This window comes from Podarcis muralis, chromosome Z, assembly GCF_964188315.1.
Source record: "Podarcis muralis chromosome Z, rPodMur119.hap1.1, whole genome shotgun sequence".
NCBI classification, from domain to species: Eukaryota; Metazoa; Chordata; class Lepidosauria; order Squamata; family Lacertidae; genus Podarcis; species Podarcis muralis.
Genome location: NC_135673.1, coordinates 21,066,765 through 21,086,521, shown reverse-complemented (window position 1 = coordinate 21,086,521; position 19,757 = coordinate 21,066,765). Strand labels below are relative to the sequence as shown.

The window sequence follows — 19,757 nt, the reverse complement described above, 5'->3', positions numbered from 1 at the left end:
CGCTTAGCCGCCAATGGGGTTGCTTCGCAAGACAAAAAAACTGCTAGACGAAGAGAATCACGGAACGGATTCTTTTCATCTTGCGAGGCACCACTGTATTATTATTACAGTGGACACTTGGGTTGCGAACGTGATCCGTGCGGGATGCATGTTCGCAACCCACAGCGTTCGCAACCCACGTCTGTGCATGCGCGGGTTGCAATTCGGCGCTTCTGCGTATGCGCAAAGCACGATTTAGCGCTTCTGTGCATGTGCGACTGCCAAAACCTGGAAGTAACCCGTTCTGGTACTTCCGGGTTTCGGCGGTCCGTAACCCGAAAAAATGCAACCTGAAGCGTCTGTAACCCTAGGTATGACTGTATTATTGTTATTATTGGATTCCCACCTGGGAATCCAAGCCCTCCTCCTGCCACCTGGAGGGGACCAGGCAAACCTGGAGACTAAGTCAGCCATTGAGGTCTGGCAACCCTATTTAGTACCCAGTTCTCACAGTAGCCAACCAGAATATCTATGGCATGAATGGAGCAGCCCTTCTCTCACTTGTGAGTTTTGCTTTGGGAACCTTGATAGCCTGGAGAAGTTTATCATGCTGCAAAAGTTGCAGCTTTTCGTGCTGCAAAACCAAAAAGTCCCCCAATTCTGAGTTCAAAGGGCAGTGTGCAGAACTAGTGTATTGTCTCACCCACCCACCCCCACAAGAAGCAGGAGGGTTATTAATACAAGGTCTAACTGTCTAGATGCTTTCAGGCTGTGACCTTTGGTTGTTCTATAAATATGACCCTGCAAGAATGTATATAATAACAAGATGGAAACAGCTTCAATTGTTGTTTTGAAAGATTGTGCCAGCAAAGAATATTTGCCATATCATGTCCCTTTCAGGAGGTCAGCTGCCGGATTGTTATTGGGAACTGGCCTTGGTTTTTTTTAAGTAAGGTTCCGGATAAGCCTAGGAGGTTACAGGGCAATTACTCTAGTCCCCCCCTCCTGCCAACCCAATAATTGGCCAAGTCAGATGCAGGACTGAAAACTAGCTGCAACTTTCTTGACAGACAGACATCCCCCCCGGGGGGGGTGCTGGCGGGCTGGCATAATGTTGAATTTGGATCTGTTGACCAAAAGGATTTCCAGCCCAAAGTCTGGCCATCCCAATTCCTCCACAAGAGTAAAGAAGTGGCAGGTCCTTTTAAAGGTTCTGCCATCCTGCCCATTTGCAAGCTGTGAAAGATGCTTGAGCCCCAAGATCTTGAGAAGTCTCCTCTTTTGCTGTGGCGTCTACCACACTGCCCTGCAAACCAACCTGACAGCTTAGCTGGGCCAAGAGTTAATGCAAGAACACAAGAGTCAGAGAGGAAGGTTGTAGTGAAGAAGCTACCAGGTTAAGACAGAAGCTTTCGAGCACATGAGCGTAATTTATGGGAACTGGCATTCAGAAGCATTGCTGCCCTCCTGCTGTGGAGGGCCGAGCAAAGCCATCCTGGCTAGTAGCCATCCGTAGGCCTCTCCTCCTCCATGAATTTGTCTAACCAACTTTGCCTTTCTGAGAGGGCATGTGAATGGATTGGTTAATATAAACATTTTATATGCATCAATAATAATAATAATAATAATAATTTTTATTTATACCCCGCCCTCCCCAGCCAAAGGTGGGCTCAGGGCGGCTAACAACCAATAATAAAAATGATTTGAATGAATACAACTTAAAAACAAGATTAAAATACAACATTAAAACAATTAAAATGCAGCCTCATCACAGGAGGAGAAAGGAAAAAGAAAGAGGGGGAGGGAATCAAATTGACTCCAAGCCAAAGGCCAGGAGGAACAACTCTGTCTTACATGCCCTGCGGAAAGAAATCAGATCCTGCAGGGCCCTGGTCTCATGAGGCAGAGCGTTCCACCAGGCCGGAGCCAGTGCTGAGAAGGCCCTGGCTCTGGTTAAAGCTAATCTAACTTTCTTAGGGCCCAGGACCACTAGGGTGTTGCTATTTATGGACCTTAAGGTCCTCTGTGGGGCATATTGAGAGAGGCGGTCCCGTAGGTATGAGGGTCCTAGGCCGTGAAGGGCTTTAAAGGTCAAAAGCAGCACCTTAAATCTGACCCTGTACTCTACCGGGAGCCAGTGCAGCTGGAAAAGCACTGGGTGAATATGCTCCCATGGCAGAGACCCCATGAGGTGCCTCGCTGCAGCATTCTGCACCCTCTGGAGTTTCTGGGTCAGCTTCAAGGGCAGCCCCGCGTAGAGCGAATTACAGTAGTCAAGCCTGGAGATGACCGTCGCATGGATCACTGTGGCCAGGTCGGGGCGGGAAAGGTAAGGGACCAACTGCTTGATGCGGCGAAGGTGGAAAAATGTCGCCTTGGCTGTTGCTGTAACCTGCGCCTCCATAGCATTTCTGTCAGAGAAAGTATAGGTCTATTCTATTTTAAGGGTTCCCAAAATTAAGAAAAGCTCTCAGGTTGGATGTGTTGATATACAAAGCGCTAAACAACCTTGGCCCAGTTTACCTTAAAGACCACCTGAGCCTTTATATCCCAGTTAGTCAGAGCTTATCTGGAAGAGGACTGTTACTTGTCCCCACACCAGGGTTACTGAGGCCCAACTGGCCCCAACTAGAAGTTGGGCATTTGGTGTCACCAGAGATTTGGAAGACATCCTCAATGTTGACTTTCAGGCATCTCTTGGATGCCTGACAACAGGACTTTGTAGCTGCTTAATTTTTCAATTTTTTATTAGCTACTCACTTTCTTTTTAATGGTGTTTTTTGCTTTAATGCTGCACACTGTGCTGATATTTTCTGTTCACCCACCATGAAGGATTGCCTGGGTGGCTGTTCACACCTCTGAAATACTACATAGGACAAAGGGTAGTACATAAATGTTTCTAAATAACAAAGGCCACATCTGCACCAGACAGTTAAAACACTTTAGACCATTTTAACAGTGGTATAAGAGAACATGGCTTCCTAGAAAGCATTCTGGAAGCTGTAGTTTGTTAAGGGTGCTGGGAGTTGTTATGAAGCCCCTATTTCCCTCCCAGAACTATAGTTCCCAGAGTGCTTTAACCGTCAATCCCTCTTCTCGGGAGATCTGGAAACTATAGTTCTTGCAGGGGGAGTAGGAGTCTTCTCACAACTCTTAGCGCCCTGAGCAAACTACACTTCCCAGGATCATTGGGGGGAAGCCATGAGTGTTTAAAAATGGTGTCATAAAGCTTTAAATGTGTGGGGCAGATGTGGCCTCTGGATGACATCAGCTGATCCAGGCTGCACCTATAAAAACCCACCATGATTCTCGCCCACCCCTTCAACTCCCTTTCCGAACCTGACACTCAACAGGCCTGCTCCATTGTATCAGCAGAAGGCCTCAGACCTGACCGGGGGGACTATGATGCCCTCAGAGGTCACAGAACCATTTCACAAAGCAGAAAACATAGGCAGGCAGACATATATTCACAGCATGTCCTCACACTCCCCAGCCCCTAGTCTGCATCCTCTGTTTTTCTTCCCTGCTCCCCAACTACCTACCTACCGTATTTTTTGCTCTATAAGACGCACCCAACCATAAGACGTACCTAGTTTTTAGAGGAGGAAAACAAGAAAAAAAAATCTCTCCCTCTCTGCAGAGCGCCTCTTCAGCAAAGCGGGAGGAGAAATGGAAGGGGCTCCGTTTCTCCTCCCGCTTCGTTGAAGTGGCGCTGCGCAGCTCTCCCTCTCTGCGCAGCCTGCATTCGCTCCATAAGACGCACACACATTTCCCCTTACTTTTTAGGAGGTAAAAGTGTGTCTTATGGAGCGAAAAATACGGTACTTTTCTTCAATTGCGGGGTCGGCAAGGTTTACCTCACCTAAGCTGGTTCACTCCAATGGAGATCCCTCTGTGGGCCAGATCGCGCACTCACGGCCGCGATTTCCAGCATCTGCGCAGACATGATTTCCGGTGTCTCTGCATAGACGCAATTTTCGGCATCTGAGCATGCGCAGACGCGATTTCTGGCACTACGGAAGTGAGTCCCCGCACCGTGCTGTGTCAGTTTAGCGCAACGCACAGGGACTTGCCGAGTAGGCGGCTCGGTTTGGGGGTGGCTCGGGGGCCAGTTAAGCGACTCCCGTGGGCCGCTTGTGGCCCATGGGCCTTAGGTTGCCTACCCCTGAATTAAGGCCACATCCATCCTGTGTGTTTAAAACATTATAATCCCACTAAAATTATCACTTAAATGTTTGCTGCCTTGGGCTCCATGGGGTGGATATAAATCATAACACTTAAAAATAAATCAATTAAATGTGTTCAGTTTCTATGAAACTGACAGGGCTTTTTGTGCTTGAATTTTTAGTTCTAAATTGCAGTTCAGGTGTCGAAGTCTCTCAGCCCATTTAGGGTTACCCTGAAACTTGCAAACTTAGCAAATATACATAAAATGTGAGCAGAAGGAGAGGATGCAAAAAAATGGAGAGGCGGGGGAAGAAGTGTGTGTTGGAAAAAAACATCGGATTTTAAAACAAAGTTCTTTCTAAAGGTCATGCAGAAATCGAGACATAACTATTACAAGGTTCTTCCAAATAAACCCTTGCGCCTGCAAACAAGTGCATTTTTTTCTTCCATTCATTGCAAAGGTGATGATACTGCTTTCCCTTGTTTTTTTATTATAATCAACCAGCTTACTCCAATAATGTCCTTGATGCATTCAGCCAGTTGGAAGATGCCCCTCCTTTCTTTTCCTTTTTGAACAGAAAAGGGGGACGAAGGTACCCTGGCAATGATATAAAAATCTGTGATACACTGATGCAGTTGTCCGGTTCGCAGGGAGCAGAGAGAGGGAAGTTTTGTTCACTGCACCCTTGAAGGATTCAGTTCCTTACTAGTTAGCACAGAGTGAGGAGCAGTCAGAGTAATTAGTCTCTGGCAATCATGGCCAAGGTAGCTTGGCTGTGGTTTCTGCTGCTTGCACCCAATATCCATGGAAAAGGTAAGCCCTTTCAGGATTAAATTTTAATATTTTTTAAATGAGATGCACAATACTTCGTTCTTCAGAACTCATAAGAGTAACAATCAGGGCTGCAATGTTTCATTTTTTAGATTAAAACTTTTAAAGGTTTTTAACTTTTTATGCTTTTAATGTATAGTTTCATGGCTTTATTGCTGTAAGCTGCTTTGATTTTTTTATGATGCAGAAATATGCTCAGGCTTTTAAAAATATAAGTAAGCCAATAAGCTAAATAATGTGCCACACAATTAACCAGGTGGCAGACTTTTAAAAAATATTATCTTTAATACACAGAGATGAGTGAAGCTGCCACTTTTGCATTTCCATGTCAATTTGTAATTCCCCCCCCCCTTCAAATCCACATGAAAATTAATCAGCATTTCAGTGAGAATTTCTCCTAATATATACATGTTTGTGTGCATTTATATACATTTCTGTGCACATCTTACCACAGCATATGCAGTTCTGTTTGCATTACTTGGATGGAGAACTGCAGGGTTCAGAGAAGTGTGGATTTAAAAGGATGGCTGTATTTTGATTAAAATACTGTTTCAGAAAGTTAGGGAGGTTTGCCTTTAACTGAGGACTGAATCCGATCTCTCCGGCTTCTCTATTAATGCAACAACTCATTATAAAAGCAGCCTTGAGACATTTCTCTTTCCACTTTGGAATGTTTCTTCTTAACTGATGCTCCCGCTACGGCAACCGGGCAACCGGTGTCTCATCTACAAAGTTGTTGCTTGGGTTCAGAAGTAGGCATGGGTTGGAAGACAGTAAAGCCGCAGATTGTGTGTTGCAACTGAAATGTGTGATGTTGCTCTGTTGCATTGTTGTGAGGAAGAGGCAGAAAATTTCACTGTTTGCTTAATCACTCCTGGCTATATATTATGGCTTTGATTAAATTACACAAAACAAGAAAACTTCCAAAGAAGTTGTAGAACATTTTGTATGCTTTTTTTTCTGTAAATCTGCCTAGGCACTTAAGTGACTGCAATTAATCTGATGGTTTTATGCCACTCTACATTTGCTGTACCTTTAAAATTTTGCAAGGCTTTTCATCCTTTTCATTCTGTCCTCTCATTCACATTTACTACATAAGCCAAATGTCATTCTTTGATATGTTTAAGAAAGAAGTATGAAGTGTTTAGCATGTCGTGGGGGCTTGAACAGGTGGATGGAACAGGTGTGGTTTTCAAAATGTAGCAGATGCCGTAATCTTGCATAATCTTAGCTTCGTGCCAAATTACTTATGATGTTGTTTTCTGGCATTGTTTTTTTAAGAAATGTATTTCTTAGTTGCTTTGAGCTCAACATTTGTTGCCGGAAAAGCAGAGTTTAAATATTAAATTAATTACTTGTAATCAGAGGCAGTAGTGCTGTTGCACCCCAGGTCCTTCTTGTGGGCTTCCCATTGAGGCATTTAGCTGGGCATTATGATAATGTAACGCTGGACTAGATGGGCCCATGGCCTGATCCAGCTCTTGTTATGTACTTATGGTAAATAATCCTTGGGCAAGACCTCTGTATTTATTTAATTTTAAAAGGTAACTGAACCTCTTGTCTTGCGTCTTTGGTTTCATAAGTGTTCTGGTTGTTAGTTGCCTATTACCTTCTCAGAGAGATGGCTTCAGAGGTCAATTGGTGTCTCTTTATGCAAGGAGGTGTCCGTTATTAGCTCTTTATGCCTGTCTACAAGCCACAATGGCTATGTGCTAACTTCATTGTCAGAGGCAGATTCTGCTTGTGCGCCTCCTGCTTGTGAGCCTTGTGTGCAAAAGATGGCAGGTTCAGCCCTTAATAGGGCTCAGAAAGGCACCTGTATGGAAAAACCCCCAACCCCCAATTTTCTTTCAAGAGAGAGGTGCTTGCATGAGATATACAACCCAGGTTTTTTGGGGGGGGGGGTTTACTGCTGCTTATGGTAAGCACTATTAAGAAAATGCCTGGGAAGAGGGCACTTTGGTGATATTTTCTCTCTCTGACAGGGCTAGCATGAGTGTATTCAGGATTTATGTTGGGGGGGGCAAGCCTCAATTAAGTATTTTTATTGATTTACTTGATTTGGGGGGGGGCAGCCCCCTTGCCTACGCTCATGTTGGGGGCGAGCCTCAGTCAAGTATTTTTATTGATTTACTTGATTTGGGGGGGCTGCCCTCTTGCCCACGCTCATGTTGGGGGGGCAAGGCTCAGTTAAGTATTTTTATTGATTTACTTGATTTGGGGGGGCTGCCCTCTTGCCCACGCTCAGGTTGGGGGGGCAAGCCTCAGTTAAGTATTTTTATTGATTTACCTGATTTGGGGGGGCTGCCCTCTTGCCCACGCTCATGTTGGGGTGGCGAGCCTCAGTTAAGTATTTTTATTGATTTACTTGATTTGGGGGGGGCAGCCCCCTTGCCCACGCTCATGTTGGGGGGGCAAGGCTCAGTTAAGTATTTTTATTGATTTACTTGATTTGGGGGGGCTGCCCTCTTGGCTACACTCATGTTGGGGGGGTCAAGCCTCAGTTAAGTATTTTTATTGATTTACTTGATTTGGGGGGCGCAGCCCCCTTGCCCACGCTCATGTTGGGGGTGGAGCCTCAGTTAAGTATTTTTATTGATTTACCTGATTTGGGGGGGCTGCCCTCTTGCCCACGCTCATGTTGGGGGTGGAGCCTCAGTTGAGTATTTTTATTGATTTACCTGATTTGGGGGGGGCAGCCCTCTTGCCCACGCTCATGTTGGGGGTGGAGCCTCAGTTGAGTATTTTTATTGATTTACCTGATTTGGGGGGGCTGCCCTCTTGCCCACGCTCATGTTGGGGGTGGAGCCTCAGGAGTATTTTTATTCATTTACCTGATTGGGGGGGGCAGCCCCCTTGGCCACGCTCATGTTGGGGGGCGAGCCTCAGTTAAGTATTTTTATTGATTTACTTGATTTGGGGGGGCTGCCCTCTTGGCTACGCTCATGTTGGGGGGGGGCAAGCCTCAGTTAAGTATTTTTATTGATTTACTTGATTTGGGGGGGGCTGCCCTCTTGCCCACGCTCATGTTGGGGTGGCGAGCCTCAGTTAAGTATTTTTATTGATTTACCTGATTTGGGGGGGCTGCCCTCTTGGCTACGCTCATGTTGGGGGGGGCAAGCCTCAGTTAAGTATTTTTATTGATTTACTTGATTTGGGGGGGCTGCCCTCTTGGCTACGCTCATGTTGGGGGGGCAAGCCTCAGTTAAGTATTTTTATTGATTTACCTGATTTGGGGGGGGGCTGCCCTCTTGCCCACGCTCATGTTGGGGTGGCGAGCCTCAGTTAAGTATTTTTATTGATTTACTTGATTTGGGGGGGGCAGCCCCCTTGCCCACGCTCATGTTGGGGGTGGAGCCTCAGTTAAACCCAGGTTTAGTTTCCTTGGAGTGAAACAGCCAGCGGAGACTGTGATGTCTTTAGGATATATAGGTTTATTTACACGTGTATTGACAGGTACAGCCTGAACAAAAGATGAAAGCACTTACCGCATTAATGCTACAGCAGATCTGGTATTAGGTTTCCAGAGAAGCCTCAAGTCACAGTTTGGGATCCAACACAGAACAACACATGTCTCTACGTCTCTATGTCTCTACGTCTGAGGCTTCCTAAATCAGCGACGGCTCACACACAGCCCCACAATAGGATGTTGTTCTTCATCCTAGGATGACAGTGGTATCCAGCAGAGGAAAAGGCCCACTCATTTGTCTCTGTGTGTTTAAATAAATAAACAAACAAATAAATAAAATTGATTTGCTGGACCAGATTCTTCAATTCACTTTAATTGCACAGGCCTAAATTTCTGGCAGGACACGGGTGGTGCTGTGGGTTAAACCACTGAGCCTAGGACTTGCTGATCAGAAGGTCGGCGGTTCGAATCCCCGCGACGGGGTGAGCTCCCGTTGCTCGGCCCTGCTCCTGCCAACCTAGCAGTTCAAAAGCACATCAAAGTGCAAGTAGATAAATACGTACCGCTCTTGCGGGAAGGTAAATGGCGTTTCCGTGTGCTGTTCTGGTTCTCCAGAAGCAACTTAGTCATGCTGGCTACATGACCCGGAAGCTGTACGCCGGCTCCCTCCGCCAATAAAGCGAGATGAGCGCCGCAACCCCAGAGTCGGCCACGACTGGACCTAATGGTCAGGGGTCCCTTTACTTTTACAAATTTCTGGCATATCAATCAATCAGTCCTGTGAAATAATATAATAACCTTCTGTTTATCTTGCTGCTCCCCCAGTTGTTCTGGATTTGACTGGCCCACATGAGACCCATGGCACTTGGAGGGCTTCGGTCACTTTGCCATGTTTGTATGACCCATCTCCTGACTTCCTGGAACAAAGTGTTGTTTGGAGGCAGCGGGATCATCACAATAGAGCCATCTTTCACCGGGATAATGAATCAGGGGACCAAACACCTGTGGCACATTTCAGAGACCGACTCACCGTTCCTAAGCAACCCCTGGGAGATGTCTCCCTCCTGATCCACGATCTCGACATGGCAGATAGAGGGCGATATGCCTGTGAAGTTACCTTCCTGACCAAAAACAATACCAGGGTAACAATATCAAGGATCATCATACTGAAGGTTAAAAAAGGTAACCTGCATTAATATGCTGAGAAGGCATCATGGTTAAAAATGCAATATATATGTATATATATATATATTTAAGTTGCATAGTATCATTTTCTATTTTGTTTATTCAGAGAATGTGTGGTTTGCTTTTTATTAAAGATTCTCAAGCAGGATTTTAAAAATGTGAAGAAAGAAGAAAATATAGCTTTGCTTTCACCATTCAGGTGCTCAGCTGCTTCTTTGCAAGGTGCCTTGGTGACAGATGGGACTGACTTTAAAAGAGGACGAGGCAAATTTAGGGGGGAGAGGGCTATCAATGGCTACTAGCTACAATGCTCAGCTCTGCCTTCTCAGTTGAAGGCAGCAATGCTCCTTTCTGATAACCGGTTGCTGGAAACCACAGGAGGGGAGAGTACTGTTGTGCTTGGACCCTACTTGCAGCTTTCTCAGAAGAGGCATCTGTTTGGCCACTGCGAGAACAGGATGCTGGACTAGATGGGCCTAATCCAGAAGGGCTCTTCTTATGCTCTAAATGGAGAGGGGGGACAGGTCCCCAAGCTTTTTATCAATTGTGAAAAGAGGTAGAACCTTGAGGATCACATTCTCCTTGAACCTTACAATTCCAAAGTATCTTCAGTCATCTTCCTTTACTTTCCTCGCATTCTATGTCTGCTTGAGCTATGCAAGCACCAAATTTGCTGCAGCTGCTTGATAAGTATCGTTTTGCTCTCCAGTTCCAGTGGCCAAGCCTGTCATTAAGGCCACCAACAATGATGAGACCAGCTTGCCTGGCGTGATGAGGTTCAACCTGTCGTGCTTGACCAGCGGCTCTCCGCCCATCACTTACCGCTGGTTCAAACAAGTGGGAGGAAGCAATGCAACCCTTGTGGGCAAGGAAGCCGTACTTACGTTTGACCGGCTGGAGGCATCGGATGCTGGCAGATACTACTGTGAAGTTGAAAACAGGGTCAGCAAGCAGATCCAGCAGAGTAGAGCTATTCGGATAAACGTGCAAAGTAAGAGCATCCAACAACCTCTGTTATGCAAAGATCCACAATGTAGATCCAGAGTGATTTAGTTTTAGGAAACCCAGTTCATTCATTTATTCAAATAATAATAATATTTAATTAAAAATGCAGTAAAATGGCTACATACAAATTCAAGAAAACCAGAATACAGCACAAAGCAATACGTAGTGTAACAATAGCCTCTCCAAAGCAGCTAACCCCCCCCCCAAATTTTTTATAACAATCAGTTTTGTCCAGGCTTGGCCTCTGTGTTAAGAGCTCCAGTGTCTGAAATTCTTTGCATGAAATAGATTTTATTCTATTTTATTTGACAAATTTATAAACTACATTTTAAAAACATACCAGAGCAGTGTACAATAATCAATACCACAGTACACAATAAAACAATGTGTTCTGCTCCCTAGTTTCCCTTAGGCATTTGGCTGGCCACTGTGAAAACAGGATGCTGACCTAGATGGGCCATTGGCCTGATTCAGCAGACTCTTCTTACGTTCTTACTTTCTTAACATAAAATTCAGTTCAGAAAGATCAATAAGGCAGAAGGCTGCAATCCTGTATCTAAAAAACAAAGGACAAGTGTGAATTGGGAGCCCACAGCATTTTAACTCCACAGATCTTACCTGCCCACTAAGTTCCTAGGGAAGCCCCAAGTCACAGCTTTGGGTCTAGCGTACAGCAGACACGTCCCTGCTTCTGCAGCTTCCAAGATCAGCCCAAACTCACTCTCACACAGAGTTCCCCATCTTTGATTGATATGGCATCCCACCAGGTGATGTGGAAAAAAGCCTACCCACTTATCTCTATGGCAGCCTCCTACAACATGTAAATGGCAGTACTTAACTGGCCAGCCAAGGCCATTACCTTAACAGAAAGACTAGTTTGATTGGTTCAGTAGGTTTCCTGTCCTAGATTTGCACTCTACACATACGCAGGATTGCAGGTTTGGAAGGGACCCACTGGTATCATCCAGACTGACACACACACCCCACCCCCCAAAATAAACAACCCTTTGCAGTATGTTAGCTGCCCTGTAAAACACCAGTTACATTGATGGTGCAAGATACATATATTAGAAGGAATAAAAGCTGTGGAATACCAACAGTTATTAAGCACTATCAGTGCATCTAGTGATTATCAGAATCTTACATGCAAAAAAGAACTGATCTATTCTTCAGAAAAGGAGAGGGATGGAGAGAGAAAAATGCATTCCTGCTTTTGCTTGCAGGTTCTGCAGTGCCATCTACTTTGGGGCCTAGCACTGAGTTCGCAATGAGCACCACAGCTGTGGCAGGTAAGCTGTCGCCAAATGATAGGCTGCTCAGTTTTGAGTTGTGGGTGGGAAATGCATGGGTGATTGAGGTGGGGTCACCTGCCCCTCTGCCTGGTCTTCAATGGCTACAGCAGGCAGCCTTTGGGGAATGCCCCCAGTTGCCCTGCTCCTGCTTTTGTCCACTGTCCCCCCCCCCCGTTGAAGGCATCCTCTAGTTGTCCATGTGGTCGTGGATGGAGGGGAAATAGAAATTAAGGACCCCTTCACCCTGCGGCCTCAAAAGGTGCCCCTGTAAACTCAACTCGTCTCTAGTTGTGTATCAAGTGTGAGGAGGCAGAAGCCCAATCTAGACAGCAAAGGAGTGTGCGGATGAGGGGTGCCAAAACCTTCCCAGTGCTTTGCAATGCCACACCACAGCACTTTCCAGGGCATGGTTTTCTCCCAGCTGAGTCCTGCCGAGAGAACAGTGGCCCTGGGGGGACAAGAGTGCATATGGGGAAGGCACAGTATGGGTACTTGCAACTTGACATATCTCTAATATTCTCACAGATGCCACAAGCACGGCTTGGATGGCGTTCGGAGGAAGAACTACGTCTGGCAGCTTCAACTCAAGAGAGCTCACCATGGCAAAACGTGAGGAACATTAGTGTGGCCTTCCTGTTGTTTTAGACTGCTGGAGGAGGACAACCTGAATTCCCTGGGAGGGGAGGGGAATGTGCAATGCGGCAACTCTTTAGGTTTACTGGGAAAGCTCTGGGGTTCACTGCAAAAAAATCTCTACTCAGGGGCCTTTCCAGGCAATGTCAGAATCCTTCTCAATGACTCTAGTCACCCTTTCCTTCTCTCTGAGTGCCAAGCACCCAGAAGTCTGCTTCTGTCCCTAAGGCTCCTTCGCAAGCTAGGAGACCGGGTTGGCAGTGGGGTCTTGGCTACTCCCCCTGGGTTGGCCCTTGAGCACAGATGTACTGATAAAGTAGCTGGATACCGCCCCTGGTTGCAAGTGACAGGTAAAGTTTACCTCATTACAGGGGCTAGCATTTTCAGCTCCAAAAACTAGCCAAGCTGTACAGTACTGTGGGGCTTTCACTGCCTCTTTAGGACTCGTCTTGAGGAAGAGGATACTCTCACTAGCAGCCAGGAATGTATTTCTGCACCCACAGAAGCACAAGCGTCATTTCCTCCAGAGCAGACACACTGACATGGGTCGACCTGAATTAGTCCTGTTCATGCCTTTCAGTGAGTCTTCTCTGAATAGGGCTAACATGGAATATAAATGTACTAGTAACTGGTGTATCCCGGCTCAAAGATGTGTTCCAAAAAAGATCAGCTTCCTAAGTGGCCTACATATACCTTGACTGCTGGTGGGAGTTCCCAGTTTTGAGGAACATTTGTGCACTGTCATTTCCAGAGGGAGAGGGAGAATTTACATTTTTATTTCATTTAGGGCTCATCCAGACTTAACTTTCACCCTGCACTTTCTAGGCACAGGTCCATGGTTTCCTGGTTTGTGTTTGAACATGTGGGGGGGGTTGTTTTTGGTGCCCCACCGCTTTCCACAGGAAAACCCGATATTTACTGCTGAATTGGAGCAAACAGCTATTCAGATTTCCTGCAGGTTGCTGTTTGCTCCAATTCGGTGGCAAAGAGCTGGTTTTCATGGAGAAAGTGCTGGGGCAAAAAGAAGAACAAGACCCTGTCCGACATGAGCCTGTTTCTAAAGGTCACCCCAGTTGACACGCCAGCAGAAGTACCCGACATCTCAACCCTAAAGTCTTTTGTGTGGCTCCAGAGATGAAATTCACCCTGCGAATACACTGGGGTGGGCTGGGGAGTTCTAACAGCTGCTGCATAGATTCTCCTCCAGCCTTGCTTCAGTTGCTCTTTGGGTGAAAGCCGGTCTCCTTTCTGCTGACGCAGCATATTTGCCTTGATTTGCAGGTCCAGCTACAACACCAGCAACTACGACAGCGTCTACTACAGGGAAGCCTTTACCAAAGCCTACTGGTAAAGACCGCACTTGATAGCAAAGTGAAGGGAAAGGAGGAAGTGAAGTTGCCTGTGTGGCAGGCTTGAAGGTGGCAGAATTCAGGCTGCAAGTTGGAAGTGCCATTTTTGAATGCATCCCCCATTAGTGGGGGGGGGGGAGCGGACTTGCTAAAAGTATTTTGGGTTTTTAACCAAACCCTTTACATACTAGGGAGTACAGGAAAGTTAGGCTCCAACCCTTTGCCTGCCACTTTTCAGGATACTTTTAACATGGGAAAGGATTTAAAATGTTTTGATTCCCTTTCAAGCTGAAGTCCTGTGACCTATTCTCAGAACTAGGGATTGGGAAGAATTAAAATTTAGTTCACATTTAAAGGCAGTTGTATCAAATCCACACTTTTCAAAACAGTGTGAGAACATAACAGTGCGACCCTACAAAATTCACCTTTTTCTGAATTTTGCAGTGTAGTTTTCCAAGCAGTGTTTACAAAAATGTATATATTTGGGGAACGTGTGCATTAAAATGAACATATCAGTATGAATAGACATACAAATATATAAATCTCATCCTTTGCTGTGTTGTCCTAGGGTCCAAGATGTCAACTTTCGCCATCATCATGCTTGTTCTGCTCAGCCTTGTTCTCACTGGTATTCTTACGTGTATTGTCTGCTACAGAATACATGGAACTGGTGAGTGAGTTAGATTTCACTCAGAAAACAATGGCTTCTCTGATTTGACAGAGTGAAATGATATATGAAGAACTGAAGGGAGAGACTCTGCTGCATTAGTCCTCAGGACCAGGGTGGGTGGACCAGGGTGAAGGATTTAGGAACCCTATCTATGGGACTAGTGAACTGCAGGTAGTTCTGAGCATAACTTTGTACGTCCCTCCCGAAGCTATGTGCTTGGTGGAAAAGGACGACCATGCCAGACAGAAAGAGTGTTTATAGGCCGTTTTGCCTAAGAGCTGCACCAGTGCCCTCCTGCCACATACAGCACAGAGTTGCACAGCAGCTCTATGTGTTTTCCCCTTGTTGGGATTAGGGTATAAGATGCACTTCTATTGTTCATCTGATATTGCTTGTTACATTTTTAACAAAAGCTGTTTGCAGTTTTGAAATGATTGTACTTTTCTGGAGGAATGTTTGCTCATAAAGTTCTGCTGTTTGTTTTTTGTATTTCAGGTGACGGCTTTCCAATTTCATAGTAAGTGATTATCTGATTATCTAGGAGTTGTAGAACTGACATGTTTGGGCTGGCAGCATATTGGAAAGATGAATATGAATAAGTGAAAAGGACCTGAAATATAAATTCTACAGTGCATATGTGTTGTGGTAGGAGGAGGGTGAATGAGAAGTAGATCTCATCCGGAATGGGCAGATTCAGGGCTGGATTATCCAAAAAGATGTGGTTAGGGCACTAGCAAAGCAGGGGTACCCAAAAAGTGACCATTTTGTTTGTGTGTGTGTTTTGGGAGGGGAATGACCTTTGATATTTTAAAGAAGAAGTATTGAGGTGGTCATGGGAAAAATCAGAACTTTGCTAGTCTTCCTTACACTCTACTTGTACTCTTCTTGATTTTTCTTTTCTCTTTTTTATTTTGAATTTATTTTGAACACCATAATCTTTTCAGTGCTCAGGGCCTCTGGCAGTCCTAATCCAGCCTCAGCCAGATGTCACCAGTGGGCTCAGCAGATCCCCTGCTCTTGCAAAGGACATAAACTATTGGATCAGATATTTGGGCTAAAATCTAGGAACTCTTTAAAACAAGCGTAGACACTTCCAGCAAATCAGGCCTTGCTCAGTGGCTTGACAAGCTCCTTGATTCATGTGTTTTTTGGCAGTGGCATAAGTTCCGCTACCACTAGAAAAATAAAAGTGTGCAAAATGACAGCAAGGACCACTCAACTCCATACAGCAAGTGAGCCTCCTATCTCCTTAGAAAACATGGATAGAATAGTGGTATGTTGTGAGTGGAAAGTGGCCAAATGTTAATCTTTGCACTTGTTTAAAAGTTGAAGCATGGATTTCAGAAGCAGACTGTGCACATTGGAAAGGCTGAAACAGGACATAGGAAGCTGTGCAAAGAGACCATCTAACTGCAGAAATGCCAATCTGTCTTTGAAGTTCCAGCCCTCCAAAGTACTTCGTTTTCTTCCCTTACGCCTATTGCAAGCCCTTGGTCTATTGACCTGATTCTCACCTTTTCCTTTCTGTTTCAGCTTCTGTATTACCAGAGGCACAGATGAAGACAACGATGATGACAACACAGGTGGAAGTGATGGGGACAATCCACATGACCTAGGAAGAAACGACAGGTGTGCATGTTCGTATGAGTACGAGTTACTGAACGGCAGTGCTGACAACAGCCGCATCCTGGCACCTATACTAGGCCTTGAGGAAGAGGCGATAGAACTCAAGACAGTCAATATGTATGAGGCCCTGGTCAATGAGCCAGATTCTGACATTGAAGTGCTAGATGCCCCCCTGTGAGGCGCCTTCCTTTTTTGCATTGATGAGAGTCAGAGTGGTATAGTGGTTAAGAGCGGTGGACTTGTAATCTGGTGAACCAGGTTCGTGTCTCCTCTCCTCCACATGCAGCTTCTGGGTAACTTTGGGCTAGTCACACTTCTTTGAAGTCTCTCAGCCCCACTTACCTCACAGAGTATTTGTTGTGGAGGAGGAAGGGAAAGGAGAATGTTAGCCGCTTTGAGACTCCTTCGGGTAGTGATAAAGCGGGATATCAAATCCAAACTCTTCTTCTTCTTCTCCTCAACCCAGCCATCGTCAGGCTATTTTCCGTATTGTTTCTAGAGGTAAAATTGTGCCACCAATTGGGCAAAGAGGCCATACATCTTGACTTTCCGGGACACAGCCGGGATGCAATAAGAAAACGGACGCAAATTGAGAATTAGCAGTTAAAAAAAGCTCAACAACATTGCACAAAAATTGGCCAAAGCTCAAAATTGATTCAGTTTTTGAAAGATGGCAACCCTAGTTAAGTAGGGTGGAGTGTGGATCACAAAAGCAATGGCTTATGTTCAAGTGTGCCTCAGGAATGCATTGTCGGTTCTCTGCCTCAGAACTGCCCTGTATAAGGTGGAGGATAATCAGATTTTTTATATGCTAGTGGTGGTGGCGGCAGCAGCGGTGGTGGTGGTGGTGGTGGTAGTGGGTGCTGTGTTGTTGTTCTTGTTGTGGTTGTGCTTGTAGTTGTTGTTGTTGTTGTTAATAAATTTATTAGTGATATTTTCTTTGCCAAAGCAGTTCATGTTCATTTCATTCAGTATTGCTGGTCTGGAAGACAATCAGACTGGTGCCTGTGTTGCTTTTTTAAAGGTTTGTGTCATTTACATCAATGGTCCTCAACCTTTTTGAGTCCATGACTCCCTTGACCAACTACATTCTTTCTGCGGCTCCCCTGTGGAGCTCAGGATCCCAGTTATTTCACCCTTTGCCTGCAGAGCCAGCAGCCTCTCACCCCTCCCTTGTGGAGGGTTCCCTCAACCTCCTCTCCTTTCCCCTCTCCTTGGGAGTCCTCCAGGCAGCCGCTCCTACCGCCTCTAGTCTCTGAGCTGCCCCACCCCCGCCCCCACCCCAAAGAGAGGTGCCACTTCACACCGCCCAGTGGCGTAGCGTGGGGGGTGCAGGGGGGCCCGGCCGCACCGGGCGCAACATCTGGGGTTAGGGCAAATCCACGGGTTAGGGGGCGCAAATCCACAGGTTAGGGGGCGCAAATCCATGGGTTAGGGGGCGCAAATTACTTGCCTTGCCCCGGGTGCTGACAACCCACGCTACGCCGCTGACACCGCCCCACAAGGGCCTGAGAAGAGGATGCCCCCGGCCTTAGTGGCCCAATGGAGATTGGCCAAAGGTGAACATGAGGCCAGCAGCAATGGCAGCAATGGGCGCTGCTTGCCCTGCATGGCAGAAAGACTTCCCTTCAGCACTGGGCACTCAGCTTCGCACACAGCAAGTACAAGAAAGTCCAGTGCAGCACCTGCCTGAACTGGCTGGCTGGGCTCCCTCGCCCACTTGCTTGCTTATTCAGCTCCTGGCAGCCAGCACCCCCTGGCCAGCCCCAGAGGCACCATTCGCCTGGGGAGCTTGTAGAGGAAAGAGGGACGGGGGCCAGGCTTGCCCGCAGCACCCCTGACCATCATTCAAAGCACCCCAGGGTACCACGGCACACTCATTGAAAATCATTGATCCAAGCTATTTCATAATCCCCCCTTTGCTACACTTGGTGGGCGGGCTGTTATTCTCTTGCATTGCCGTCATTTATAGATCTTATATTGTAAAGAGGCAATGCATGAGTTCCACTTGGAGGAGGGAGGATTACAATTTTTCTATCTATCTATTTATGTGACAGAATGTTGGACTAGGACACTGGAGAGGCCACGGTTAAAATCCCTACCGGGCCTTGAAGCTCAAATGGGTGCCACAGGCCAGTCAAAGGCCATCAGCCAAACCTACTTCACAGTACTGTGAGGATGAAACGGCATGAGGGTGAAGTGTGTACGTCGCCTTGAGCTCCTCGGAGAAAATATATGTAACATGAATGCAGAAAAAAAACACCAAAAAAATAAATAAAATTTGTTAAATTCACTGTTTGCCGTATTTATATTGTGGTTCCCTATGCCCTTAAATTTGACCAAACTGCGGGAGGCAGTGGAAGACAGGAGTGCCTGGCGTGCTCTGGTCCATGGGGTCACGAAGAGTCGGACATGACTAGACGACTAAACAACAACAACAACAACAACAACAACAACAACAACATGCCCTTAAACAACAAAGCTTTAGATATGCTAAAGAGAAATGCCTTTGCTCAGCCTGACAGGGCTCCCAACCCTGAACTCACAAGGGGGGGGGGACCCATCTCATTTTCCTTGTTTTGGGTTTTCCTTAATGCCCTCTATTAGTTTTCCCTCCCTGAATTCTTTTGCAGTATTGCTGTCATCCAGCAATGGGCCCAAACATACTCTTGATTGTGCTATAGCTACCTTCCCCAACCTGGTACCCTTCTGATATCTTTGGGATACAACCCCCAGGTTGTATGACTGCACTCTGGATTCTGCCCATCTTGTCCCCCCCTTTTTTTGCCTTCCTCCCCACCCCTTGATTTGCTGCCACCTAAGCAGTTTATGATCTGTTAGCTGTCAACCATCCCTTATGTGATCCATAGCTGTCAACCATCCCGTATTTGGCGGGAAACTCCCTTATCCCAGCGCCGTTTCCCACTGCTGTCCCGGATTGATGATGTCCCTTGAATTTCCCGAGTTTCAAAGGAAGCAGCTCCTCTCCCTCCCTCCCTGCCGGCCAGGGAGGCGAGAGGCTGCAACTGCGTTGCTTGGCTGCGTTGCTCACCCAATAAGGAGTCTAAGAATCGGCCACGTTGCCTGGGGACTCGCCTTTGCTCAGCGCTTCCCAGCGGAGAGGTGGCGGTGGTTTTCCTTGCTGCATCCCCTTTGCCGGTTTGTTGCGCTGTGGGAACCACCACTTGAGGCTTCATTTGGCTGCTGGTTGACTAAAATCCCTTATTTTGGCTGCGGGTCCCTTATTTTCAAATCTGTAAGTTGACAGCTATGGTTAGCTCCTCCCTCCCCACGGTTGTATGAGGTGGATCACCCCCCCAAGTTGCTACACAAATTTGATGGTTCTGATTCTACACTTAGGGTGGCTGGGACTGTCTTCTGCTGCAACAACTAACAACCTTCCTTTGCCCGCCCCTGTGTCCTTTCCTTGCCTGTCTTGTCCTGCCTAAACATAGGAAGCCAACTGAATTAGGCAAATGGGAAACTGTCAGTCCAGTTTGGTCCACCACACTCAGTGCTATTTACTCTGACTGGCAGTTGCTCTCCAGAGTTTCAGGTAGGGCATCTTCCCCAGACCTAACTGGAGACACCAGGGATTTAACCAGGACAC

General features: G+C 46.4%; 1 protein-coding gene across 2 annotated transcripts; it reads left to right on the top strand.

The window, feature by feature from the left end:
* The first annotated feature begins 4,239 nt into the window (after positions 1-4,239).
* VSIG4 (V-set and immunoglobulin domain containing 4) lies at positions 4,240-18,429 on the top strand. 2 transcript variants are annotated; one of them, XM_028715711.2, is made up of 10 exons: positions 4,241-4,960; positions 9,213-9,569; positions 10,282-10,563; positions 11,801-11,866; positions 12,395-12,478; positions 13,784-13,849; positions 14,420-14,521; positions 15,017-15,038; positions 16,055-16,150; positions 18,205-18,429. In XM_028715711.2, the coding sequence occupies exons 1-10, from the start codon at positions 4,903-4,905 to the stop codon at positions 18,215-18,217; spliced, it is 1,146 nt and encodes a 381-aa protein (XP_028571544.2). In that variant the 5' UTR covers positions 4,241-4,902; the 3' UTR covers positions 18,218-18,429. The 2 variants fall into 2 exon arrangements, with proteins under 2 accessions (XP_028571543.2, XP_028571544.2); XM_028715710.2 differs by lacking the exon at positions 18,205-18,429 and having other exon boundaries at positions 4,240-4,960; positions 16,055-18,198.
* The last annotated feature ends 1,328 nt before the right edge of the window (positions 18,430-19,757 follow it).